General features: G+C 52.4%; 1 protein-coding gene across 3 annotated transcripts in view; it reads right to left on the minus strand.

The window, feature by feature from the left end:
• The window catches only part of hth (Meis homeobox homothorax), a 452,720-nt gene that overhangs the window by 231,431 nt on the left and 194,569 nt on the right, over positions 1 to 26,720 (minus strand). Inside the window, exon 8 of one of the 3 annotated variants that reach the window (XM_017903962.1) lies at positions 19,452 to 19,460. The exons of the other annotated variants lie outside the window; for them this stretch is intronic. Within the exon in view, the coding sequence (XP_017759451.1) occupies positions 19,452 to 19,460 (9 nt within the window). The remainder of the gene's footprint in view (positions 1 to 19,451; positions 19,461 to 26,720) is intronic. 3 annotated transcript variants of the gene reach the window in all.

The following is a 26,720-nucleotide window of genomic DNA, read 5'->3' on the forward strand; positions in this document are numbered from 1 at the left end:
AGAGCGGTGGTTGAGAGGAGGAAGAAGAAAGAGGGAACGAGGGTAGTGGGGAACGGGGGCGGGGGATGGAGAGAAAGAGATTGTGCCAAGATAGGCCGCCTGCCGCCGTCAAAACTGGTAGGCCTTGAAGAATTATGCGAACTATTCTTGCCAGTTTGTCCGCCGAGAATTTACGAACGGCGCGTTGACGCGCTCGGCGTAGCCAGCCACCGCACCGCCACAGGTCCCTACAATCTAACCGTTGCGAACGAGTCGGGGATCATCCGGTGCGTGACTAGATCCTCCAACCGATCCTCCATCCCTCCCGAGTCGGTGATTCGCGAGATTCCGCTGCTGGGGCAAATCGTGCCGAGCTGCCGCGATTTAATTCCACGCCATAAGCGCGGGAACGACCGCGCGACGTCGTAAAGATTTAAACACGCCCGATACAATGTCGCGGATCGATCGTCGAGGAAACAGGGTCGTTCCGATCGGCTACGAGCACGCAACTCGGCCTCTCGAGGCCGTCGCGATTATCGCCGAGGATTAATTAATTTCCAGGGAAATTATCGGCGGTTAATGCGGCCCGTTACTGAAACGGAACATAATAACGCGTCGTGTCATCGTTAACTTTTAATACGACGGTAACGGTTCGAACGGATGCAAATCGGTTCGCAGAAGGTACCCCGGACCCAGCGATAATTCGTCCCGAGCGTCGACCGAGCAAATCCAAAGTCGCGCGTGTGTACCGAGATGGAATAACGGAATTAAAATAAATCCCCATTACTCGCGTATCTGCGCTCTCTGCGCGAGTCTGTAACGATAAGAATCGATTACGAGCCTTCTCTGTCTGTCTGTCTCTCTTTCTCTCTCTCTCGCTGTTAGCGTACGTTCGCTACCTAAGATCGCCACCGGTCACTTCCTGTTCGCAACAAGCAGATCCCCGAGCATGCCACTTCTTCGTTTGCTCGCCGCGAATGATTTATCTCCGATAACTGCCGCGATCCTCTTCGACGGATGCACGACGCTTGGCCGAGTCAGCTCCGAGAGTCAGGCCAGTGCGTCGTTGTCTCTCCGCTTCGTTCTGCCTTCGTCGTGCAGCTCGAATCGCGCGACGTGCTCCCACAGTAACGTTTCTCCTCTTCCTCCCTCGCGGTCCTCCTCCTCGTCTGGCCGCGTGCTTCCGATGCCCGTGCATCATCCCGTGCATCATCCCGTGCCTCGTCGTCCCTTTCGCGGTCGTCCCGATCCGGTAACGAAGAGATCAAGCCGCGTCACGCTGCGCTCCCGCGGAACTGCATACACCGCAACGGCACGGTGCACGTTCACCTGTCACTCGGTGATTTGCATCGAGCGTTACGTCAACCGGTCGCGATCTATCGGTCCGCGCGGCGTGCAAAAATGCGCGCCGGGAACCTTGACGACCGAAGAACCGGTGACGTTCTCGACGAGCCGCCGACGAGACGACGAACCAAACGTGCCGTCGGTTCCGGTTCACCGCGGGAAACGGCCGCCTCGTGATTGCTTCTTGATGGCCGACCGGCAACCACGCGCCTCCGTTCGAAATCGATTTCGCGTTACGCGCAATATCGCGGCTTTGCCCCCCGACACGTTTCCAAATTGTCTCCCTGCATCTCGAATTTTCAAACTTTCCAATCTTCCAACGTTCTCCAATTTTCGAGCTCGCGAATTTTCCAAGTTGAAGTCGAAACGCTTTCAGCGGTTTCGCGGAATTTCCACGGTCGGTGGAGCCCGAGAAGGGAATTCAGGAGCGGAATCCGGGGAACCTTTAGATTTAGAGCAAAGAAGCGAAACGCTCGCAGATGCGAGGCACGGGAGCCACTAAAATGTCCGGGAGGAAGAGCGACGGTGGCATAGGCCGTGCGCGCCACCACGTGAATTCTAAAACGTCGCCTTCCTCTACCCTGCCCCCGACCCGCTCCTTCCGCCGAGGGATAGTTTTCTAGATGCATCGTCCCCGAAACGCACGAGAACTCGCGGACCTCGCCGACACCGCTCGCGAATTCGAATGAAATTTCGACAGCGGACGGAATTCGAATGGAAAAAGCTCGCGACCTTGGCGTATCCAATTACGAGTGAAATTCGCGGTCTGAATTTCCTTAAATCGTCGCCGATTTCGGATGCAGCGTACGAAGGATCACGACGATCACGGCGACCGGGGTTGCATTTTAAGTTCGCCGGTGGTGGTTCGCCGAAAGCCGCGCCGCGATTGGCGCTCCTCGGACAGGTGCAAGTCGGCACGAACCGACGAGGAACCGAGAGGAATTTCCCCGGGATGCCTTTCGATCTTAATTTCGCTCGCGTTATCTCCAAGTCGGGAAGTTGCTCGGCGGGAAATTACGAAGTTCGAAGGCAGGAGATATCGGTTCCATTGCTTTCCACGTTTCCACGACGTGGATGCTCTCTACGAAGAGTTTGCTCGAGAGAAATACTGGGTCAATAAGTATATCTCGGTTTCTTGCCTCGCGAGTCCAACGGAGACCTCGGGTGCGTCTCCAGTGATCCGCGTTTATTTTAGAAAGAGGATCGGAAACGATCTCGCGGAAAGCTCGAGGCCTCGCAGACCGATCGGCGGTTCGTTAACGTATGGGGAAAAGGCTCGTTATTCGCGGGCGTCCTTAGAATCGAGCTACGATTATCTCGCACATCGACGTCGCGTCACCTCGCGACGTGTACCGCATACGTATGAATCGCGTATTATACCGCGCCAGCCACGGGACCCCGTGAATGACGCGACCGTAACGTTTCGCATCGGTCGAGACTGGTTATTATATTATTTACGGTTTATCGCTGCGCCTAATATATCGCTATCGCTGTACCCCTCGGCGCCATTGTGCCCGTGGACGCGCGATCGTACGCGATCGAAGTCCCTCATTTTGGACGCATATACCTCTGTGAAACGCTGCCCGATTCGTCCCCCAAACGTTCGCGGTCCTCCATTATTCCGGAAATCGGGTTATCGAGAAAGCATGGAGATTCCGCGCGGCGGAAGGTCCGCGAATGGCCGACGGTTCCCCGTTCTTTCCATCCTTGGTCTCCTCCTTCGCCTTCCTGTCTCGCGTGAGAGACCTCGAGACAGCGGATCGTGTCCGGTGCAATTATCCCCCTTCGGGCCGGCGGGGCCGTTCCGTTGCCTGGCCGTCCGTTCTCTGTTCGGCCAGGGCTTTCCAGAGAGGCGAACGCGAGGCGAGTGCGAGGCGAGTGCGAGGCGAACGCGAAGCGAGCGCTCGCCTATCGGTGGCGAGCGTGGTGTGCCGCGTCGGTCGGCCAACGGCATTCCCTATTCCTCGCGCGGACGGCCATCGACAAAGCGAAACGGCTCATGAAATATTACACGGTGAGAATTTACGCGTACCAGCGGCCTTCCCTTTGATCAGAACCCGAGGAAATCGTCCGTTCCGGTCCCGAGGGGAACCCTGGACCCCGGCCACACGATGCAACAACGTCCTCTCCGTATCGATTCGGCCACTCTCGCCTCTCTCTCTCCTTTTTTATTCCATCGTCGTCGCGTGCTCCCTTTCCTCCCAACCTCGTGGGGTCCACGCGCTTTTCGCGCCTCTCCGTCGTGCTTTTGTCTCGCTCGCCTCTTTCTCTCTCCCTTCATCACTCTCTCTCTCTCTCTCTCTCTCTCTCTCACTCTTTCTCTCTTTCACTCGGCTCCGTGCCCGTGGACACGATCATACCTTATGTACAGCACGCCACCGTCATCCGCAGGGCGGACAGTCGTTCGTTTGGTATTCGACGCTGACCACTCGCCACTTTCGTGCGGATCTGCGCGCTTCCCTCATCCCAACCACTTCGTACATATACGTGCCCGACGTACCGTGGTCCACGGCTACGGCAGAATTCGCCTCTCGCCTCGATCCGCCCGGCTGGGATCTACGTACGTGCCGTGCACGTCGGGAAAACGTTTTTACGCGCCCGTTGGGTGCCCAACAACTCGCCGATGTGTACGTTTGTCTCGGCGACAGGGTGGCTCGCGTGGCTCGAATCGCGTAATTGCGCAGCAACTTCGTCGTCGATCGTGCTTCTCCATCCAGACGCGCGTATGCATGCACAAGACGAGCAGGAGGATCGTCTCTCGCGTGGAATTTTTCTCTTCCGGTTATTTAACCTCTTGCCCTATCGATTCCGATGCCACGTGCCACGAGCGACATAATCGGCCACGCCATTTAGTACCAACGAAATGAAAATAATCGTTGAGGCTTGTACAAGCACGTCTAAATTAATACTATTGTTAAGAGTACCTCTGTATTCTACAATCTAGTGACGTCTGCGCGAGGAGAGGGGAACGCGAGTGGAAAAAGAAAGAAAATCAGAAAAAGCAATATGGCGTGAGTGTACGACCACGAGCAGAGTACGGCCACGAGGAAAGTGTGTGTGATTCTAATTATTTTTTGATAATACAATAGAATATATATACAGGTAGCCCTCATACGACACGGTTTCACTGTAACACGATTCATAAATTACGGGAACCATCCTACAACACGGCATTCTAATAACACGATAAGAAAATTGCAAAAATCTTTGTACAACGCTATACCTCTACATGAGCAATGACGACGAAGAAATTTATTAAATTAAAGTTGCGTTAAATTAAAATAATAATTTTGTCTTTTTTTTTGTCTTTAGTAAGTTTTCGGAACGTAACCCGCCTTTATGTACTGGCTCTGGGTCTCGTACAACACGGTTTCACACAACTCGGCATTTCCTAGGAACCTATCTACCGTGTTATAGGAGGGTTACCTTTTTCTAACTATGTAAATTACTATTGTAGTTTCCTCGACAAAATAAATTCGCGAGTATCTTCGAGAACCTTCTACCATCTGATTCCTCCACTATCTATCACGGACTACTCCCACTACCCCCTCCCCCGAAACTTTTCTTAGAGCAATGAAAAAATTGTAAGAATATGAAATAAATATTACTAACCAGACTCTGGTTCGAAGACTCTAGAAGCTTCGCTGGAGCGTGGCACAGTAACAGGAAGATCGGTCACACGTCCGAACGCGTCGAAGAATAACACACAACTGAGCCGGAAGGACACAGGCGAAAATTGACCGCGAGCTTGCTCGAGCCAGTTCCGTTTTGTTTACGTTGATCTCCGTCTAGGAACTACGCCACTCAAGCATGACACTCGTGTTTAAACCGAATTCCTCGCGAACCTCGCGCGATACTATTGACGAACTGGTTAAAGTCGGTATCACGGGTGTCTTTGGAGGACGCCTAGAACGATCGGGTATTAAAACACGCGTAAGAAACGTTACGCGAAATCAGAGTTATCGTTTCGGGATCGAATCTGCCTCGCCCGTATAAATATAATTTATAGGAATTTGAACGGGTCGACCGAATCGATCGTAACTCAAACGTTTACGACCTCACCGTCCGATTCCTAGTCGCTCTGCGTAGCTATAAATTTTTCCCGCCACCCGATCGCTTGTTTATTAAGCGTCCGATCGCGCGCTCGAAATTAGCGGATTCATTAGCGAACGCGTGGAATGGCTAGAAAAATCGCCTTTCCGTGTGCAATGGAGAGTGAGTGATCCTAACGTCGTACCGCGAGTTGACTCTTTGGGGCACGGCGGGATTAACCCTTTGCTGTCAATGTCCCCGCGGTGAGGACATTCGCAAGTCGAAAAGTACAGAAAACTACGGAAAATTGGAGAAAGTATATTTTTATATTTTTATATTTTACGTATTATAAGTAGTATCAGACAGAAATTAGTTTCAACAAATTCTGTGCGTTTGAACCCTTTGCATTCGACAATTTTTTGGCTAGAGAGGAGTAGAAAATCAAAGATTCTCTATTAAAAAACTGACGATACTTTTCTGAGCAGTAAATAAGGAAGTGTATAATAATAGAATTGTAGAATTATTTGATTTCGATACCTTGCACACTGTTACATTACAACATTACATTAAATTTGATATATTAATTAATATTGTGGTATCGCAGGATGAGCGTGTTATCTAGAGTGCGTGCGAAAGGATGAATGATCGTGCGCTAGGATCGTGTGGACGGGATGTTTATGAATGTATCGGGTGAAAGTGAAGAGTGGCTTTAGGAATGCGTCTGAGTGTTTGGGCTGAGTGACCCGCTGAGGGTAAGATTGCGAGGAGTGCGTGGGAAAGTGTGATTGGAAAGAGAGAATAGGTATGAAAGAGGATAGGATGGATGGTTTTAAATAGGGATGCAAGGGCGTGAGTGGGCAGAGAGAGTGTGGAGTCGGTCGTAGTACGTGTAGTATAGGAGAGTTCAGAGAGTTGTGAAAAAAGGTGTTAGTTGTATTAGTGTTGCGAAGTATAAACGTGTTGTTACGTAATTGTGTCGTTGTAATTATGAGTTTAGTTAAGAGATAGATTATATTCGTAGTCTTTACCGTCACCGCATATTGCATTATATATTTTATGATTAATAAATAGTTTTACATTATTCGTGTTCCACCCAATCGCTACAATATTGATCTTCCAAATTTTATGAAATGGTGACTGGGGGTCACCTCTCGAGTGCAAAGGGTTAATATCCATATATTGACTTTAAATCCTGCACAGAAAAGTAACTGCGAAACGCTAAATTTGCTGTGCTGAAATCTGCTAACCGCAAAGGGTTAAAAGTGTCTCACCTGTTTGATGCACCGTAATGCATGGTGGGACATTTTTAGTCCCACCTGGAAATATCGCAATATGCCAGTACAGGTTCATCGATTGTTGCAAGCGGAAGGTTCATCGCGACAATCTTTTTTTCCTGGTTTTGTTTTTACATTATGCTATTCATTTATCAGTAAAAATATACCAATCTTGTTTCATTTAAAACGCAATAAAATTTCTAAACAACATGGGTCTATTTTATTATCTGAAATCCTGTGCCGCAAAGAGTTAAGGATAACTCAATGGCGACCAAATTGTATAACGAGAACAGGTGAATCGTACGATACCAAGATTGCGAGTCGAAACGACGAAAAATTTGGAAGCAGCGTTAATAAATCGGCACATTATTCTATTTAATTTTTCACCGGAAACTGGAGGGACTGTAACCCGCAGCCTTTGACCTTTGTTTCGGCGAATATTTAAATGCCCGAACGGGGAGTACATGAGAGAAAAAAAGGAGTTAATCAAAGCCGCTTAATTAAAGTACGCTCGCAGTGGAAACAAAACCGGGCCAAAAAGCGGCGTCCGGTGGCGATGGTATCGCTCGCCACCCTGCGCCGCGGCGTTAAGCGTCCGCGATAAGCGCGAATTTATCCGCGGCAAAGAGCGGCTGCGAATCGAAATAGAACGTCATAGGGATATGATAATCGCGGCAGTAAATTTTCCGTCCCGTTCGCTCTTTCATCGGGCAATTTACAATAACCGGCGAGGGCACGATAAATCGCGTGACGCCGGCCAATAACGCGGACCGCCGAATCTCCGGCGCGTTTACACGCCTCGCGGCCAAGCGTGCACGGCCTCGTCGCGGTCGCGTACGCCACGAGCGGATCCCAGCGTCGTTGCGATGCCACGCAGCGATCGATCCGGGCTCCACGGCTTATTAAGTTGCAAGACGCGTTCGAACCGCGATACTGGCGGTCCGGGATCTACGCGACTCGGGGATGGTCGTCGTTAAACCGGTCGTCCGGTTATGCGCCGCCTTTTCGGGGTTTATGTTCCGGCCGCGTGGCCGGATAAACGGTGCTAATTGCGCGATAAATCGTCCGCTGAGTAGCCGTTTCCCACCCCTTCCACCGCGCGCGGCCAGCGTGCACGCGGAGGACCAGGCCGGATGCTCGCGATAAGAAAGTCGTTAATTCCTTTACGGATAATGCAGCCGATGGTGAGTCGCGTTGCCAACGTTGCGCACCATTTTCCACCGATCGTGGAGATCCTGCAGGCGATCGGCCGTGGTGCGTCTCTCGCGTCGGAGGGACTGGGCTGATCGCGAGAACCAGACTCGTATAGACGTACGTACGAGGGTGAAAGGTCGGAGAGAAGGTGGAGGTAGCGGGATATCTTTGGGGGATTTTTCGCGAAAGAGATATGGAGAATGATCGAACGAGGTAAGAGGATTGGATGCACTTCTGGGATTAGGAAGATAAGGACGCGATGGGAAATTTGGTAAATTCTTGATGAATATTCAGTCGGAGTACGAGAGGAACTTGACCCAGACCCGACACCCGGGAAGACGAAGAGGATGCGGATATATAAAGGCTGGTTGTCGTCGAGCTCTCGTTTCGATCGCGTACATCGATAGACGATCGCGTCGCGCACCTGTCTGACATTTATGAATCGAGTTGCACTTGCAACTGCGCTCCGCCACCGGTTTATCCACCCACGGCACACATCAATCAAGCGCAATTACGATCGTTAGGCGGCATAAAATTTCGCGACACGATTGGACACGGTGGCGAGAAAGGACCGGGCCCCGACCGCGATCCAACGCGAGTCCCGTTACAAAGGGCACCGAATCGACGTGGTACCCGGCGGTGTTTCGGCCCACACCGATCGCCCTTTCGAAAGAAGGAACGTTTCGCGGCGTAGGCAAAACAAGAATCGATCGATTCGACACGAGGCGGAAGAGGTCCGCAGGAACCCGGTGTAACCGTGGCCAAAACGGCGGAGGGTATTCGCCTGCGCATAAATCACGTTAATAAACCGCACCGCCTTGCCGCACACGTTCTATTCACCGATGGATAAGACTTTGCCTCCCACCTCTTTGATTGGCCATTCTCGTCGAGTACGCTTTATATTCTCCTTCTCGCTCCCGCGCCTTTGCCTCGCGATAGTCGTGCGAGTCAATCGCAGATGTAGCGCGTACTTACGCGCCATTGCGACGCCTCTCGGTGCACGCCAACCACATAACATCCAATGTACTATTTAGAAACTTTGTAATTTTATCTTCGCGGTTTATCTCCGTAATTGTATCTCGCGTTTGAAACTTCCAACGATATTGCAGAGAGGTGTTCATTCTTTCCAACTGGTCGTCCTACGCGCCATTTTTGCCCAATAAATTGTCTATCCGCGTTTTAACGCGAAACGGGGGGGTTGGAAAGAGATCGATTTGAAAAGAGATCGTTTCGGCCCAAGTATTGGACGATCTCGCAATAACTAGCTGCAGAGGACCTCTACTATTCTAGCTCGAGGAATCGTCTCACGGATCTCCTGTTTCCCCCGGCCGTTCGCCGGGGCCCTTTTGTACGAGGACGGTCGCTCGAAAAACGCTATCTGCCGCGGCGCAGCGGAGTCGCGCGTGAACGGCTGTCAGGAATTCCACGGGGAACGGTATCAGCGCAGCGATTCCAGGATCACCGACGATCTCGGCTGAGCGTGCACCCTTCAAGATCGATCACCGATAAAGCCGGCTCGGGACATTCCGCTCGGTAGCGGCCTCGAAAATCTGCGTCCGCTGGCGCGGAATGAAGCGATGCATCTTTCGACCGGGAGGGCTGACGATGCCGCACGAAATCGAGGGAAGACGCAGAAAAAGGCGGAGCACGGAGACGGTACCAGGCTGAAAAACACGGTGGCCACGGGAGCGGCGGAGGAGATAGAACGAGCGCGAGGGTACGTGCGGGCAAGGAGAAGAGCGAGAGAGACGAAGGGAGAGAGAGCAGAGAGAGAGAGGATCGCGAGGCCAACGGTGGGATGCTTGATGGCGCGATAGTTCCCTAAAGACGGATGGCGGCCGAGTCGTGATCGTCGAAAGTTATGCGACCGTTCTTGCCTCTGTCCCGGACCGAGAGAGGAACCAGCGCGGACACAGTCCCGGCTCTTCCGTGGCCAGATATTATCCCCTTGTAATCGCGGCCCCCGCGAAATGCCACGAACGTGGAGCAACCGTGCCGCGGACGCGGGGAGGACCGGACAACGCTGGAACAGCCCCCTCTCACGACCTCTCTTATACACCGGGATACGTGCGAGCATCCGGCTGGGACTGTGATCCTCAAATATGCCCAATTAGCCCGGGCTGACATAATAAGTAGATAAACAACTCTAAATCCTCTTCGCGCGGTGAGATCACAGGCGCGAAGTTTTTCTGAGGGGAGCCGGGGGCCGCGACAAGAACAACGGGCCAAGGTGCTTTCTCTACCCTCGAGCTCTCTCTATTTCTCCACCGTTCGTCCCGTGTGCTCCTCTCCTCGTCCGGTTCGGTCGCCGGCCGCTCTCGGTCGCCTCGTGTCTCTTTGTGCCGGGGCGACGGTACTACTTTAGGGTCGATTTAGTCACCCGTCCGTCAAGAACGTTCCGGTTTTTCGCGGCGGTTCCACTCGTTTTGCCGGTAAATCGTGCCGCTGGAACTGTTCTTCTCCTCGGCCGGGCATGCCGATCGGACGGCCGACACGGAGGGGCACGGGGGGCCGGAGATTTATCGGGGCACAGGGCAGCCGCCACCGGTGCCCTGTCAAATTTGAAGCCCGATCGGACCGGTGATTATCGCGCTCGGGAACGGGTTTCGCGGTTTCTTTTCTCCCCGCCGCCACCCCCTTCGCGACATTCGTCCGTGTTCCACTGATCCCAACTATAAAGAGAGAAAGAGAGAGAATCGCGATGAAAATTTACTAAGCTTCGAGAAAATTTTCCAGTATCGATCAACCGAGTTATCGCTTTATCGATATCGTCGATGAACGAGCGCCGTCTTCGTCGGTGAAACGATTTAATCCTGGGATCTAATTGCAAGTGGCGACGAAGAGAGTATCCTATCTCGTGTCGAATTAAAATCGTAGAAAAATATGACGGGCTATTTGAAAGTAAAATCTAGCCGAGTGGCAACGACGACAAGCTAGTTACTCTCACGTACATACGTGCACCTGTGACGATCGGTTGGCTGCGTTCTCCAGCCGATAATTAACGTTTTTAACAGCCTGCGGCAATCGAATATCCGGACTCGTTAGATTTTCATAAGACGTGGACGGGCCCCGCGCGAAAAAATCGTGTCCTATCGCTCGTGGTTCGCGCGGTCGATTCGTATGCAAACGTGTTCTCTAATGAAATGGCCTCTATCGTTTCTGGTTGCTCAACTTAACCCGTCGATCGTTCGCCCGGCCGGCAAATAAACAACCTTAATGACGAACAACGTGTGACCACGCTAATGGGAAATTAAATCCGCGAATCGTCGGTACGAGCCGGTGGAAGAGGCCGTGATTAATTTCGCGACTTGCGCGTCACGGGCTTGATCAATGGTAATTTATTCAGAGAACATATTGTTCGCCGCTAATCCTCCACTTCGTCGCGTTTCAACGGGTGCCTAATGTAATTCGGCGCTTTAAAATTTTATGCATTCCTATCATGCTGAAAAATACAACCCCGCCGTCTACTACCCTTCCCTTGCTCTTCCACGACGAGTTCTCGCAGACATTAAAATCCCATGGCCCGCGATTCTCGATAAATTCTTAATCTCGACTTATTAATTCGAGATTAAAACGCCAGAAATCCTCTCTGTTCGTACATCTATAAATTATTACTCCTATATCGTTAGACGTTACCGAAAATATCCTTGCTGCTTCAAAATCGATCTCGCTTCCACTGCACATCGCGAACCGATTTACGATCCACGGGGAAAAATCGAGTTCGATTTCCTTCGCGATACGATCTGCTCCACTCAGCGTGCAAATCGAGACGAGGAAGACGGAGTCCGAACAAAGTCGATTTATCATCGCGCGATTAGAGCCGATCGCGCGTGCTGTACTCGCGGAACGAGGTAAGCCATTACGACTAATCCGCGTCAATCTCTCACGACGACGAATCGCAGTTGCTCGTTGCCGGTCTCCACCGTTTCGATGGCTTGGACGCGAGTCGAATCTTAATATCGGCCCCCTTCGACCGTCGAGGCCCCCCCCTCGCGGCATACGGTAATACGGGCGTAGATTTAATAATGGAATGCTTAGCGGATCTCGGGCTAACGCGCTGCAATTTTTGGAGACGAGAGCGACGCGAGAGGGATGACTACGTGAGTGGCATGTGCGAGGAGCGGCGACGCGAGACAACCCCCGTGGAAAACCCTCGACGAGCACGTAATCTATTTGTCGAGCGACCGCAACTTCGTTCCCGGGAAGATGCGTGAGTCCCAGCGGGATGCGACCGGGTTTCCGGTGGTGGAAGAACAGTCGCGAAAATTGCCAGCGTTTCTGATCTTCTTTGATGTCCACGATTGCTGCTCCATGCTTTTATAGAGCAACGTCGAGTGCTTTAAGCGGGCGGACGCTTAAATGTCCCTTCGATATGCACGCTGCGATTGTCTTGTAACGTATATTGAAATTTCTCGTACCTTCGCAGCTGTGATATCGCGAGTTATCGAATTAGGTCGAGGAATATTGGCGCGAATAATTTATAATCGGAATGACCACCGAGTCACCGGATGGACACTGTCCGGGGTGGAAATCGTGATCGACGACGAGTCTCGAAGAAAATCGAAGGCAAAGGGACTGGATGATCGACATTTAACTCGAAAATTGTCTGCCGGGTGCTTCACGGTAATTTCAGGCACGAATCGATTACTCCTTATTACGGTATATAAACATGTTCGATAGCAGATTTCTCATCGATCTCGGATCTTATCTCTCGCATGCAACGAACGTTAATTATTACGGCTGCCGCATCGTCCCATCTCCCGAGCATCCGGGAGGTAATTAAATTAGTAGATAAATTATAATAATTACCGATAAATTACTTCGGATAAGTATCGGAGTTTACGCGAATTTTCGCATTCGAGGAACAGATTGACAGAAACCCGCGAATGTAAGAACTTCATTTCGCGCACCCCATTTTGCGCTTCCTCCCCGGTCGATTAATATTTCGATTCGATCGAAGATCGATAAAAGTCTTTCGCCTGGTCGATAAAATTAGCAAACACGACTCGACGAGGAAGAGTGTGCGTCGTGCGTAAAAGTCGCTAATCGACCGGTCGAAAGGGCCGTCTTCTCGTTGAGTGTCCCCTCCCCCCGAAACTTGCTTCCATCCCGACGAAATTCCTCGATACCTTTATCGCCTACTGAATATTACAATGCGAGTAAAGGCGAGTTTTCGCGGCCGTTTCGAGCGTAACCGGAGCAAACAGTCGTTTAAGGGAGCGTTCGGGGCATCGGGAAAACTCGGCGATGCCTGGGAACTCGTAAGAATCACTATTAGGGGCAAATCCGGCGGGGGTCGAGCGATAGGAACGCGTGGAAAATCCCCGCTACGATCGACGTTAACCGGCTCGTATCCATTCCCCGGCCGATGTAAAACCGACTTTAATACCGTCGTATTTCCTCTCGTAAGAATCTCTGTATCTTCGTGCCGTTCACCGAGCTGTTGCGGTCTGTCGTTCCATCAGGCTCCAACGTCCCGGGGAACGTCCATTCGTCGGGATACCCTCCGAAGGACCTTATTGTCGCGTGAATTTACGACGCCCCCTTAAAGCCAAGATGCAAAAGGTATTCCGCGATTTTCAAAGTCTTCATCCCTCCTCGGTCGAGAATTATAGCGCGACGTGTTAATTATTCCCGATTCTTATCCTCGGTACCCTCGTCGCCGATATCGAACAATCGCGAGGAGCGATGCAATCTTCGACGTTGAATTTTTCAAGAAAAATTGGCCCTAGTAGACTCGCAAACGTTGCGATCGTTGCGCGATCCGACAAACAGGCGGCCATCGGCCGAGCCCGATCGAGGATCCGCGAAAGGGGAAGCACGAGAAGCAGAGGAGGAGTGGATAGAGACGAGGATGGACAGAGGTGTGGAAGAACCGTGGACGGGTGTACGAGAGCGGTCGTAAAAGGAGGCAAGCTGGTAAGCGGCCGCGTAGGATGCTTATCTTATCGGGGTCCGATGGTCCTTCCCGAAAATCGTTCCCATTACGTCAGGCTCGACCGGGGGCCCGGTAGCCAATAAATACGTGCTCGCACGACGGGATTAACCGTGTGGCTATAAAATTTAATTTTCCTCATTTACCCTGGCTACTGAATTTTTTAATTAACCCCACCTCCTCGTGCCGCGGCGCCCTTCCTCCGCCCGGGCCTTGGCCCACGGGCTACCCTTATGCAGATTTTATGGCGCGTTAAGGCAATACAGTGTATCGGTTTGTCGCTGGGTGAAAGCTGCGTAAACGTTGCGAAGGGACGCGAAGTCGAACTGGTGGACGGGCACGCAGGTGTCTTCGTGCGACTCGACGACGGACCCACGGAGAAAGTACGGGCACGGTTACACGCGTTGACCGTGAACGCGCCTAAATGGAGCTTTAACGTCGATCCGAGGATGTTATTCCGTGTGCGTAATGCCGACGTTTTTCAAATTGCCCTCGGTTCCAGATGGGCCCCGCGCGACGTTCGGCTTATCGGCCAGGATTGCTCGTTCCCTCGCGAATTATGCTTCGGTAAACGCGACGATTCGTTGGCCGCGAGATAAGCCTCGTATACGGAATGAATTTCTTCGCCCTCGTCCTTAAATTGCTCGCGGTATTAACGCGGTTCGATGCACGATCCCGTCGTTACGGCTGGAAACGAGTGTGTTCCTTTACGCCCGTACGCCGTTCCATCCAAACAACGTTCGATCATCACGAGATACGCGAGTGCACGAGAGGAGAATGATATCGGGAGGAGAGAAAGGCGAAGAAACGCGTGGCTGTCGGTAACGCCGCGGCATGGACGCATGGATGTCTAATTTCCACGCGGGACACGGAGAACGGAAGATTCTCAGCGACCTGGTCTCGTGCAACTTTCCCAGGATCATTAACACCAGCTCCCGAGATGGCCTTTTAATTATCCCCGGAGTGACGGGATGATCGAGTCGCGAGCGATTCGACACAATGCAGAAGAGTCCGCGCCGGCATCGATCTAACCTGTCGCTCCCACAAGGGACACGCGAGGGCCCCGGTTAATGAATACTTAGAAGCACGGCCGCGGTAATTACGCTTAAACGGGCGACGCGCCACATGGCGAGCGTATTTCGCGCTGATTGCCGCATATGTCTGTCAAAGGGACTCGATCCGAACGGTGAAAAGCTCCGCGGAACGCACAATGCCGAACATTATGCGATGCAGACGGGGCAACGTGCCTTAAAAATTAACTCTCGCGCTACCAGCACAGTTCTGCCCCGGCTCTTCTTCCTCTTTTCCTTTCCTCCATTACCTTCTCTCCCATCGGCTCCTCGTCTTCTTCTGCTCCTCCCTCTCTGTCTTTCCCGCCAACCTCGTCACGTCCTTTCGCTCCCTCTCTCTTTTTCTTTCCTCCCTTTCATCTCGTATCTCGTCCCTCCGACGAGCTGTTACGCTGCACGTGTGTGCAACGCGGCGAGGGATCGTAAAAAAATGCAACTAATTAACGACCAAAAAGTCGGCCCAGCGGGATGGTTTTTGTGCAGCCCCGAGGAGGAAGGAAGAGAGAGAGAGAGAGAGAGAGAGAGAGAGAAAGAGAGAAGGAGAGGCGGCTCGAGAGCCTCCCAGAGTCGAAGGGAACTCGACGATGCCGTCGAGCATCGAGCCTTCTCTGGATCTCGTCTCCTTCCGGACATCGCCGGCCAATTTTTCCACGTCCACCTCGCGATCTGCCTCCGTAAGACGACACTCGCGATCAGATCTCGAAGCTCGCGACGGCAGCCGGTGGAACGAATGGAATCCGCGAGATCGGCGCGGAAATGGCGGGAACGCGCGGTAATTAAAATTTATCGCCGCGCGGAGGCGATTTTTCCGCGTTAATTCAAATCGGGAGACGGGAACGGCACGTCGAACCGGGCGAAAGGGTCAAGGGATTCATAACTCGCGGATTGTGCCCGGGGACTTTTCCTTTTTCCACCGCTCTCTTCCCGTCGCAAAATTATTACCCACGCAATCCGCCTTTTCTATTCTTCGAGATTACCCGCGGCAGCGCGTCGTCGTTACCCGGCTCGTTTCACCGGCTGAATAATACAATGCATAAATATTTATAGGCGTCCGTTCCCGGGCACCAGCTTTCGCCATTTATATATTAATTACTTCGCGCGACCAGCCAACGACCCTGATATACGACCGAATGAATTATCCGCGATAATTCGTGACTCGGGGGCGTTTCTCCTCGAGGAAGCGCGAAAGTCTTCGCGTACACGGCGAGTTTCGCGACAATGTGTTCACCGTGGCGGCGTTTCCAGCCGTTTTGCATAAACGTATTCATCGACTAGCGTTCCTATCGAACGGTGTCGTTATTAATTACCGGATCAACCGAGCCGTCTCGTCCAAGCGTCGAAACGCGTCCTGGAGACGCGAGTCGGCGAACCATCAGTCGGGGTTGAAGGATCGGAAAAATAATAAATAAAAAATAATAATAATCCGAAGAAGAAAGAAACGAAAAAGAGGAAAAAAAAAAGAAGGGAGAGAAATAACGACGACGAAACACACCCCTGTGCGATCCGTAATGAAGAGTGCACCGGCCGATCTGTCGCATACATATTTATAGGAACCTACTCGCCCGTACAGATTTTACAGTTTACATATTAATTACATCGTTAAGGATTCCACGGCGCCGCGCGACGCACGGTAGATTACGGTTTTGATATACGATTTGGTAAAATTAGCATGCGGCCGCGACGCTGACGCGCGCACCGTCGATACCACGCGCCCGAAAAGCCTATTTATAAATATGGCGGAACGGCTGGAAATCGGGATAAGTATGGAAAAATCACGATAGTCGATGTCCAAAAATTCTCTACCGTCCAAAGACGGTAATTTTAAATTATACTAAATTGTACTACAAAATGGAGTCGAAACAAATCGATCCATATACTACCTGTAATTAAATCACCGACTGCCGAGACACGTTCGAACAAAGCACGATAATTAGACGTACACCGGTTCACGGATATGAGGAGGCATCGCAAGAACTCTCGGGAGCGATCCACGACGAACGTATATCGGGCGAGGATCAATAATCGTTCCTGAAAGCGATCACGCGGAGACCAGGTCGGTCACGCTTCGATCCTCTAACGAGGCAGGCAATGAATCGCGCGGAAATGAAAACGTAACGTCGGCGGAGGCGATCGCGGATCACGACAGATCTCGGAACGCGCGATCCGCCTCGGCTGCAATCTAATTAATCTAATTAAGCCGCTGGAGCGCCTCGTTACCGCGGCGCGTACGGCGCGCGCCGCGGCCAACCCAGCCGAAGAAACGTCCGCGAGAGACCATCGGGACCGTCCTACCACCGCCACTGTCATTCCTTCGAGATACTTGGAACTTTGTTATTCGCTGCTAATGAAACCATTGAACGCGATGTGCTCGGACTCGGGGATGCCGGCAGCGCGAGTATCGACAATCGAAAGGGTTCCGGGGATCACGAGGTCGGAAATGAAGCGTTTATAAAATTCTTCGCTGCTCGTTAACCCATTAGCTGCCACCAGCTCCATTTCGGGATTTTGGAATTTTACGCACACCGAATATATATTTGACAGGCCTGACAGTTTAGCTTTATTCTATATATATAAAGAGTGCACCGGCCGATCTGTCGCATACATATTTATAGGAACCTACTCGCCCGTACAGATTTTACAGTTTACATATTAATTACATCGTTAAGGATTCCACGGCGCCGCGCGACGCACGGTAGATTACGGTTTTGATATACGATTTGGTAAAATTAGCATGCGGCCGCGACGCTGACGCGCGCACCGTCGATACCACGCGCCCGAAAAGCCTATTTATAAATATGGCGGAACGGCTGGAAATCGGGATAAGTATGGAAAAATCACGATAGTCGATGTCCAAAAATTCTCTACCGTCCAAAGACGGTAATTTTAAATTATACTAAATTGTACTACAAAATGGAGTCGAAACAAATCGATCCATATACTACCTGTAATTAAATCACCGACTGCCGAGACACGTTCGAACAAAGCACGATAATTAGACGTACACCGGTTCACGGATATGAGGAGGCATCGCAAGAACTCTCGGGAGCGATCCACGACGAACGTATATCGGGCGAGGATCAATAATCGTTCCTGAAAGCGATCACGCGGAGACCAGGTCGGTCACGCTTCGATCCTCTAACGAGGCAGGCAATGAATCGCGCGGAAATGAAAACGTAACGTCGGCGGAGGCGATCGCGGATCACGACAGATCTCGGAACGCGCGATCCGCCTCGGCTGCAATCTAATTAATCTAATTAAGCCGCTGGAGCGCCTCGTTACCGCGGCGCGTACGGCGCGCGCCGCGGCCAACCCAGCCGAAGAAACGTCCGCGAGAGACCATCGGGACCGTTCTACCACCGCCACTGTCATTCCTTCGAGATACTTGGAACTTTGTTATTCGCTGCTAATGAAACCATTGAACGCGATGTGCTCGGACTCGGGGATGCCGGCAGCGCGAGTATCGACAATCGAAAGGGTTCCGGGGATCACGAGGTCGGAAATGAAGCGTTTATAAAATTCTTCGCTGCTCGTTAACCCATTAGCTGCCACCAGCTCCATTTCGGGATTTTGGAATTTTACGCACACCGAATATATATTTGACAGGCCTGACAGTTTAGCTTTATTCTATATATATAGCGGTCAATATCGTATGTAGCAAAAAGTGTGTACTCTGTGCTTCGTAACTATACAACGAGCGAACAAATTTGAAATTCGTGTGTAAGTTGAATGGAAAAGAATTGTCATATTTGGAGCATTATATTTTTGGTTTGGTTTTTATATTATAATGAAATTCCGTATTAGTTTTCTTTCATGCAACCTGCTATAATCCCCATTTGGGACTTTTTCAAAAGTATCAAATATTTGCAAAACGAAACATAATTTGAATATAATTACACAATCTTTCGTGCGTATACATGTAACTTATCTAACCAAAAATTTTGAGAAAGAAATTTCGCAGTTAATTAACACTTTCACTGTCATGCACTTTTCATATGGTACTATCAGGAAGCCAAATATATTATTTCCATTATTCTTACGACACAATAGCAAAAGAGAATGGTGCAAATTATTAATCTCGTCTAATCAAAGTTCCCTATTCGTTTAAAATTGGTTAGAATGAAAGAAATATAAATTTAAGAGATTAGTATCGCTGGACACTGGTGACCACCATGGAAGTCAACGCGTTAAGATGAGTTCGACTAGGGGGATGGATCATCGTCTCTTGGCGGATAACGGATAATTCTTCGATATATTATATCGGGTCACTGGATGTACCGATCGAACACGATCTCGAAAATTATAGGTGAAAAGTTCGCGATACCTGTGATCCTCTTCACCGCGCGATGAAGTGGCATTTGTCGAACAAGCGGCCTGGAAACCGGCGTGGCCGGGACTGACGCGGGAGTTACAAGTGTAACGAACCGCTTCTTTAATTACGATCATTAAAGTGCGTGAGCGGCGATCGCGCGGAGGGATTTCCGCGCGCCGAAAGGATCGGCTCGATCGTGTCGAGCTTACCGACGATCCTCCGGTTGCTTCGAACGCGGCGAAGAACCGGGGCGGAGCCGAAAAAAGTGGAAATAGAAAAGGCAAGAAGGGGAAGGAATTCGCTTGTCCACTTACCCGTGACGTCTGAAACAAAAGAAAGGGAGAAGCTTTAGTCGAATTTTCACTTTCCACGATGATTAATATATAAAAATTACAATATTCGCTAATGCCGATCGTTTGCTATTTTTCTCAACGAAATTTTCCATCACGCATAATCAACGTCGCGTATAAATATTTCGTGTTCGCGGGTCGATCTCGATCCCGGAGAATTTCCAGCGCGCTTCTCTCTTTCTCGATCGCCGAGGCATCGGGCGAGAAGCCAGCCGTCGAATGGCTTTTACGCGCGATGAAGAGGACGATGACGAAGAGGAGGAATGGAGGGGCTACGAAGGGGAGACCGGCAGAATGCACGGCTAATTCCGGGCTAATTGCCTCTCGGTGCTAAAGAGCGTTTCAGGGCGAAAAACTCACTTTCCGTGGCCCCGTGCAAAAGGGAATTAAGAGCGCGAATGGCATTCTTCGCGGACGGCGCACCGTGTCGCGTCGTACGGCCGCGTGTGTATGAAAGTCGCAATTACCCAGCGTCGACGTTCCCCTGCCTCGTGGGCTTGTAAAAATGCGAAAATCCGTTTCTTCCCGGATCACCTTTTGTCGAGTTTAATTGAAACGTACGACGAAAGCCGAGCCGTCGATTCGCCTGTTTTTCCGGCGGACGAGAAGGCAATGGGACGAGAACGAACGAGGCAGGAAGGGGGTTGGAATCGCGAGTCGAGGCGGATTCTAGACACCGCTCGCGTGGAAGGCGACTCGAATCCCTGCCGGTCGCGGAGGTTATCGAGCTGCCGACGATTAGCCAACACGCGAGATCGATCCGGAGATCATTGCCGATCGCCACCGCGATACCGGTCAATTACAAAATGTGCGCGACCGTGCTAGATCGCGGAGCAGAACGGAGCAGTATGAAAGGCGACGAGTAACGAGCGTGCTCGCCGTTTCACGGACGACTGGCGTCGCGTTGCACGGCTTCTTTTCTATTATTACGATCGCCGCGTCTACCACGCGAGATCGTCAATGATCTCATAAATTACGCCGATTGGAAGAAATATAAAACGAGAACGAGTAGACTCCGACTGCTGACACGTGATTGACGAAGGGAAAAAGAGCGTCCGATGAAGTCATCCGAACACGAGAGATCAAGGAAACAAAGATCCGCTAGTTCTCTGTACAATGAAAATTTCCGCGAATTCTTCGAATTTTCCACACTCATCCCCCCAAATAATCGCTTAAACGCGTATCGAAAACGTGGCCATAATTCCGCATAACCCTACCGTGACCAACACTCTCGAATCATCTTGAACCCCTTCCTTTCGATTCGAGCAAGTCAACCCTCCACCATCCCGAACGCAGAATCGGCGGCCGATTTCACGGACGAGCAGCGTCGATAGGCGACATCTAGCTTCGCATAACCTAGAAGCCCGAGCGGTCACTCATAATTCCTCGAGATAATCTCTGCGTGGGCAGGACACGCGGCCTCCCCGGCCCATGCCAGCTATCTACGCTCCTCTATCTCTATTTATTATTCCTAGGCGCGACTCGGTGTCTCCGCGCGAGCCGCGGAGCGATAGCGCGGCCGACGAACGGGTCCGGGAACACGCGAGAGAGCGGCCGTGTGCGTTCTGCCGCCGTCGCGTTCTCCTGCGCGCCATTTACATATGTTGCGGCCGCGGAGGCCGGGGCACCGAGTGAAAGAGCGGCGGATTTTTCGCGGCCGCCCATCCGACCGCCGCGCGTCCCGGAACCCAGCGCCGGAGTCGTGTTCGAGCTGACTAACCCATTAGCGCCTCGGCTGCCGATCGACACGGCGAATCGATCGATAAAGGCGCCGGCAACCGCTTCCTGCCCGATGCTGCGAAGCTACTTCGGGGTAGCCACGATCGTCCGGGATAATCGCGTACCCTGGTGTCTCCGTCTCGGTTTGCCGGTGGAGGAATTTTCTCGATTTTTCACCACCCCTCCAGCGAGGGTGCTCTCGATCGGAGTTTCAATACGACGGCGAATCGTTTCCAGGTGTCCGTCATCCGACTCGATCACCGAAATATCGGTTAATTTAATTCGATTCGCGTGTACGGGAGGAAAACGAAAGCGAAGGTCCGCCCGAGGTAATTTAACACAAAGATGGATCGCTCTCAGCACCAATTACGCCGCACCACGAGCTGGTTAATTAAAGACGGTAAGAGAAGAAGAACGCGAGATGCCGCGTTATCGCGGGAGTAAATCAGCGCGATAATTCGCGTTGTCTAGGGGCCGCTCGGCGGAAATGTAAAATGTAGAAACACACGGGCTAGGATGTCTTAAATATAGACAAAAGTTATGGAGACAGGTCGGGGGTGAAAATTGGCAGCGCGTCTATAAAACGGCGCGCGGATCCGAATAGTCCGCGCGATGAATGACACGATGACACGGAACGAGCGCGATAAATTCGACGATAATCGTTCCGACGTTGCCAAAAGAGAGGCCCCGTCTGAGCGCCGAGGCATTCGTCGACGGATTCATGGGTCTTCTCTGACCGAGCGTTTCGAAATCGTGGTCGAAATCGTTGAAGGAGGTCGATCTCCGGAATTTGCCTTCCCCCGGTTGCTTTTCCTCGAGAATCCAATCGCTTCTGGCAACCAGAGTCGCCACGGGTTTATTTTCTACAATTCTACGGAGATTTTTCAAGTTTCCGCGTGGGTGGAAAGCTCCTCGAGATCCTCGAGAACGATTTTATAAATCTCGTTGGAGGAAAACGCTCGGAAATTTGTGTATTTATCGACAACGATCTCGTCTTTGGACGAGAGTAGTTGCACGCACTGGGATATTCGACGAGCCATCGCGAGACATTTCTCGCGACTGACACGCGGCCGATAAGGCCCAATTAAAAGTTCGAATCTCGCGGTTGGATCTCGCGCGAGGAATTCGTGAGGCGCGCGCAGCGACTGTGTTCTCGGAGCGGGCGAACGAAAAGGGTAAGAACGTTGGAGGACGATGGAGCAAGCAGGCCGAATTTTCGAGATGGTTTGTGCCGATCCGGGCTTAATTTGTAGCACGTTCTTGCGGCCGGGGGTGACGAGCAGGCGCTGTGCCGATCAGCGGCGTTGGCCGGTTAGTTAGCGCGAGTCCAGGCGGCTGCTGATGGTGCCGCTTCTTGCCCCGGCTCATTTTTGCCGCTAAAACATCGTCCCTAATTAATCTCCGCGGCCCCTCCCGACCGTGAACGCCGCCGCTAATACGGACGAACGGTGACAATGACCGGGAGCCAGCGGAGAGCTACGGCAGCCTGGAATCCGCCGAATCCAACACGCCGTGCCGGTCGATCCGACGAAAAACCTGGCCGACCGTTTAACACCGTCCAAAGAATCGGGGGTCGCGCCTAATGGGAATTTGTGAGACCGGCGAAACGTACGAGCCGCACTTAACGTCTCACTTGGAGACGTAGTCTATAAAAGCCAGGTCGCTGGGACACTGGCGACACTTTGCCACCGGTCCTCGTCTTCGACGGTGTAGGTACCGATTAATCGGTCCAATTAACGCGATTCTCCGGGCGACCCGGCGGGCTTTCAGCGGGATTTACGCGAGCATGGACAGTTCGACGGACCCTCAAACCTTGGAGGGGAACCTTTCGCCGTGACACGGAAGAATTCGAACGGTCTGCCGGTGGCCGGAATAAAACGGGTCGGTATCGCGGCACGAATGATCGGTTCCCATGGATGGAAGGAGGCTAAGCAGGGACGCGAGTGCGAGCGAGGCTAGGCCGGCACGAAGCCGGAGATATATCCACGGGACGCGGTCGGCGGAGAGGAAAAGCAGGCGGTTGGAGCGGCGGCCGATCGTCGGTCGGATCGTTTCTGAGGGCCGAAAGACACCGTGAAACGCGAGCACGTCGATCCGCGCGCGCTTAAAGGGGGTCGCCGCGATCGCAAAAAGACAACCGCGAAGCTCGGGCTCCAGTTCCTTTTTAAGTCTCGCTAAGCTAGCGCCGCTCGTTTCTGGTATCCCGTGCCTCCAATTCCCGGGAGTCAATCAACCGAGTCAGGCCGCGACCGGCTGGCTGCGACTCCTATATACGCCACGGGAACCAGCCGGTCAGACACGAAGGGACGGGAGAAAGGGAATCGCCACTTATTCTCTTTACATTCCCCTTAACAAATTTCCAACGGCAAAAACTCGTTATGCCCGTTCGGGGCCCGACGCCTCCCCGTCCGCGCGGACTCCACCGTGCCCCTCTCCCTGCCATCTTCCCGCAGAGAAACCGCCGCGGGAACCTTGCCTCTCTTCCGCCACGAAATTTCGTCCTGCTTTTCCAACGTCCTCCGCTTTTCTTTCCCTTTTCCCTTCTCCCTCTTTGGCCCCGCCGTTTCTAATTTCCTCGGGGTTAAATCGTTCGTTTATCGCGAGAGAGGCGAATCTTCTCTCGCTTCTTCGAGAAGGTCAAGGACCTGCGTCGCGGCGAACGACGAGGATCCTGCGTCCATGTGGGTGGTACGCGTGATAGTCGGGAGGAAAAGGAGAGATTCTAATACGCGTAATTAATGCGATCTCGCGAACGTGTTCGTCGGACCATGACGGGTGACAAGGACTGCAGAAGCGGGGTGCACGAGGTAACGCTGCCTCGCGAAGGATCCTCCTCGTATTTTTCCATATCCCGGCTAACGCGAGTCGACGTGGCGAAGACACGCTGCTTTCACCGCGTAACTGGCCATCGCGGAAGAAGCGCGGAGGATCGTGGAATACGCGAGAAGACGCGAATACGAGAGGTTTCCGCGAAAAACGTCTACCGCGTAGACGACGAAGTCTGGCGAGCAAGAAGCGCGGAACGCGACGAAAAGGAAGCGGAGGAACCGCTAGCCGGAACGAGCCTAAACTCGAGCAGCGGAACTAGGTCGACTTTTTCGAGCGGTTCGACCGCGAGCCGAGCCGAGAGGCAACGAACCAGACCGGAGGAGGAGGGCCGGTGCGCGTCGATGAGGGCTAATTGGTGTTCTATGAATTTGACGGCGATTACCGCGAAACCACGGCCACCGGGCACCGTAGACTCGCTTCTTGCGCGGCTCGCTGCGAGACAGTGGCGGCCGGAGACTCCCGCCGGCTCGCAGCGTGGAATTTTAATTATAAATTAGTTGATTAACTCAATAGTGTTTTTGCCGGTGGCGACAGTGTCCTCCTCTCGAAGATACGCAACGCGTATACGTTTTATGCCGGTGCACGGGTCTCGCGAAGAAACGTCAACCGGACAGGGGTTCTCCGATCGGGCGATTATCAGCGGAGCGGGGACTTCTGACGAGGCAGAATCGCATAGACGAGACGGGGACGAAATAAATTCGGCGTACCATCGTGCTCGAAATCGACTAAGAATAAGATTTATCGAGTAAGATTCTTTTCTTCGGCATAAATACTTGGGTCTCCATAGGAAACGTGGAACGTTCGATTGGAGAAAATAACGGCGAAATAAACGCGACACTGCAGGTCTGTGGAGTCCAGTGGACGAGAAATTTCCGCACGGCAGGTGCACGGGAGTTGCGTGCACGTAATTCCGTGGCCGCACAAGCAGGCCAGCGGCACGGCTCACGTGCACGGGGGCACAGCTCGCGCCCTTTTTCGCGTGGCGGAAGCTCGCTGGTTCGTTTCTGCCGCGGGAAAACGAGGATGTGGACGCCGCGCGAGGTTGAGAACCCGCGACGATCCGTGGATACCTACGTCCGAGTGAGCCGGCAAACAGGAGAAACACAATGGCCGCGAGAGGATGCGGCCGCGTCGATGCCCTCTCCGCCGTCGTTGGCACGCACAGCACGCGGGAATGCGTTTTATTTCATATTAAATAAAATTTTCGGACCGGCCTGGCCAACCGACATTTGGCGAACGCGCGGCTCCCGGCCCCACCCCGGCCGTCGATGATCCAACGATCGTGGAACGCGATCGAGCAGACGGATATGTCTTGATACGACCTCGATCCTTCTCGATTACGATCCTCCGCGTAATCGACGACCGAAAAAGAAACGAACGGCTCTCGAGCGTGAGACGAACGGTCGTCCCGTGGATGCTGGAATTAGCCGGGAGTGGAATATGGAAATCGGTCGGATGGCGGATACCGCGAAGCGGGAGAAAACGAATTAAACCGCGGAGTGATTAATGACGATTTCTCGGCGTAGACGCGACGGAGACGGAGACGATTACGGTTACGGTGAATAGCGGAATCGCTTCGATTCTAATTCCATCGTCAATTTTGCCAGACGGAGCGGAGGAAAAATCGTTGCCTCGAAGACTCCGCGTAAACTTGTTTTATTATCTTTTCCAATTTAGCGCCGACAGTTCTTGCGACGGTGGAACGTTCTCCGAGGAATTGCCGAGGAAGAAGCCGAGTGCTCGGTCGTCAAGACGTTGTAATCGACTGTAACTACTAATTAAGCCGGACCACGTATCCATTCGCGTTACGCAACGGCAGACCGTTCAGCATCCTCATTATTAATTTCATAAATTAACTGGAAGCACTGTTTCATGTTTACTGCCGGCAAAGTCTGCTCGATTGCCATAACAATCAGGCTCGAGTTCTTTCACTTTGTCCAATTACCTCGCCACGAATTGTCATTAAATTCGTATGAAAACGCGCCACTCTTATTTGCTAATCTGCATACATCGAGCTTCCTTGAAAAGATCATCGAACGCGAATTCCACGGGAGAAGCCATTAACCCAGCGAAATCATTCCTAAACGTGACAAAAACCACATCGCCAGGATCTGCCGATAAACCCGACGATCTGCCAATTTGGAAAAATTTCCGGAAACGAGGGTCCGCGAACCGTTTCTGGCGAACTAGAAGCGGATTCGTGGAAGGCAAAAGAACGGAGCAGCCACGGTGCGTCCGGAGACGAACGGAATCACAAATTAGGCACGAGGTCCTCGCGGGTCAAAAGATGTCCTGGCACGCATACCGAGCGATGCTGCTGCCGCAGCCGCAACCACGGCCACGCCAGCCACCGCCACCGCCACCGCCACCGCCACCGCCACCGCCACCACCGCCGCCGCCGCCGCCGATGCGTCGAGCAAAAAGTACAAAACTGGTGACCCGACTGCGGGGGCCCCCGGTCCTGCCGTTCGCCTCGGAACCACCATACTTTTTGCCGACACTCCGCGTGTACGGGAACGAACTGTGTCCGGCGCGAACGTCAGCAGAATGTAAAATATGCAACACGACGACCGCTCTCCGCCGCCTCCGCCCCTGCTCGCGCGCGCGCGCGCACGGCAGCCTCGGCCCGCGATACACAGCAGACTCGAGGATTTTATGTCGATAGTTTAGAAAGCCGAGGGACAG

Source organism: Eufriesea mexicana, unplaced genomic scaffold, assembly GCF_001483705.2.
Source record: "Eufriesea mexicana isolate 0111107269 unplaced genomic scaffold, ASM148370v2 scaffold2632, whole genome shotgun sequence".
Lineage (NCBI taxonomy): Eukaryota > Metazoa > Arthropoda > Insecta > Hymenoptera > Apidae > Eufriesea > Eufriesea mexicana.